This window comes from Nicotiana attenuata, unplaced genomic scaffold, assembly GCF_001879085.1.
Source record: "Nicotiana attenuata strain UT unplaced genomic scaffold, NIATTr2, whole genome shotgun sequence".
Classification (NCBI taxonomy): domain Eukaryota; kingdom Viridiplantae; phylum Streptophyta; class Magnoliopsida; order Solanales; family Solanaceae; genus Nicotiana; species Nicotiana attenuata.
The window spans coordinates 43,031-45,114 of NW_017675240.1; the positions used below are offsets into that span (position 1 = coordinate 43,031).

Here is a 2,084-nt window from a genome sequence, read left to right on the forward strand (position 1 = left end):
GGGGGGGACCGGTAGAGGATCCGGTAACAACAACGATAATGATCCCTTCAAAACCAAACTCATGAGATTCATGAGGGAGATGAACGAGCGGATTATTCAGAACGCGAAGTAGTTTCACGCCCGAATGGTCCAGATTCTGGGCGCACCACCAATTTTGAAGGGCCCGGATTCGAAAAAATATACTCAGTTGCCATTCAAATCGAGCACAGCACCGGAGTTAATCCGGAGAGGTTCAACATGCCGGACATACCAAAATACAACGGGATTTCGGACCCTCAGGAGCACATCACAACTTACACAACAGATGTGAAAGGGAATGATTTGGCTCAACATGAGATCGAATCGGTTCTACTGAAAAGGTTTAGAGAAACCCTCACGAAGGGGGCCTTGACATGATATTCGCTTTGACTTGAGAATTGAATTGAATCTTTTGAAATGCTTGCATATTCATTCATTAAGGCTTATGATGGGTACAAAAAGGTCCAAGCCAGAAAGACGAACATATTCAGGATCGCATAGGGTGAGTCCGAATTGCTGCGGGAGTTCGTGATTGATTCCAAAAAGAGAGGATGGTGCTATCGGCCGTATTGGACGAATGGATACCGGAGGTATTCACAAAAGGTTTGAACCCGAGGAGCTCCACGCTCCCACAAGTTGAAGGAAAGCCTGCTCGAATTCCAAGCGACCACATGGGTGGATGTCCATAACCACTATGAGTCAAAAATAAGGATATAAGATAATCATCTCGGTTTCTCGACATCGACCAAGGGGCGGGAACGAGACAAGAACCGAGATAAGTTCAAGGATGATCTTGATGCAGACCGGAGATCTTTTAAAGGTTGGCTCTTGCCTTACGAGAGAGCGAGGGACGCGACAGCAAAGGTTTATGGTCCTCAGATAGGTTCGCTCTCGAAAGAAGAACTGATCGTGGCCGAAATAATAGATCGTTGCAGGAAAAAGAGGTAACAGGGACCCGGGATGCCACTTATCCCAAGTTGTCAGATTACAATGCAACATCAGTGTAGTGGAGTTGGTATCAGCGATGAGGAATATCAAAGAAGCACGATTCCCGAAGCCAATCAGATCTGATCCCAGCCAGAGGGATCCTAACTTGTGGTGCGAATATCATTGGACTCACGGCCACAGAACCAGGGACTACCGGCATCTGTGCGAGCAGGTCGCAAAGCTTGAAGAACAGCCATCTTAGGGAGTTATTCAGCGACCGAGCCAAGAACAATTACGGTTGCAGCCGGGACACCGTAGAGCCCTCGAAGATAGGAGAAGACCCTCCTCGGTTGACTATCAACATGATTTTCGGAGGGAATGAAATCAATGATTTAACCTTCTCGGCGGCCAAGAAGACAAAGGTATTTGTGACCTACAGGAAGAGACTCCGGGAAGTCGCAAAAAATAACATCACCTTCACGAAGGAAGACAGCGATGGACTTCTTCTACCGCATAACGACACCCTGGTAATTTCTCTTAATGTTCTAGATTTAAAGATTAAGCGTGCTTTGGTTGACCCAGGAAGCTCAGCCAACATAATTCAGTGGAGAGTGCTGGAACTAGCCAAATTAACCAGAAGTATCATTTTGGCAACAAAGCTCCTCGCCGGGTTCAACTGGGCAAGTGTGACAAGCCAAGAAGAGATCCTGTTACCCACGAACGCCGGAGGGGTAACAAAGACCATCTTATTTGAAGTGGTGGATGGCGACATGGGCTACAACATAATTCTCATTAGGCCATGGTTACATGAGATGAAGGCCACCATTAATATATCACCAACTGCTGAAATTCCCGACCCCAGAGGAAATCAAGCAGATAAGAGGAGATCAACCTATAGCAAGAGAAATGAATGCAGTATCAATTTCCAGCAATAAAGGGAAGGAGCCCAGCAAATAGCAATTATAGGAACCGATGCCTGCTCCCATGCCAAGTGAAGACGATAAAGGCAAGGAGTCATCGGAATCCCACCAGGTACCGAGATACTTCCAGGTACCGGAAGAGACAGGTGCGACCAAATCCACGGCGGAAGAACTCGAGCAAGTCCCTTTGTTTGAAGAATTCTTGGAGAGGAAGTTTCA

The 2,084-nt window shown here is 46.9% G+C and overlaps 1 protein-coding gene across 1 annotated transcript; it reads left to right on the forward strand.

Annotated features, from left to right (window-relative positions):
- The first annotated feature begins 1,042 nt into the window (after positions 1 to 1,042).
- Positions 1,043 to 1,880, forward strand: LOC109219842. Its single transcript, XM_019384310.1, has 2 exons — positions 1,043 to 1,116; positions 1,178 to 1,880. Exons 1-2 carry the CDS (start codon positions 1,043 to 1,045, stop codon positions 1,878 to 1,880), a joined length of 777 nt encoding a protein of 258 aa, XP_019239855.1.
- Positions 1,881 to 2,084: the final 204 nt, after the last annotated feature.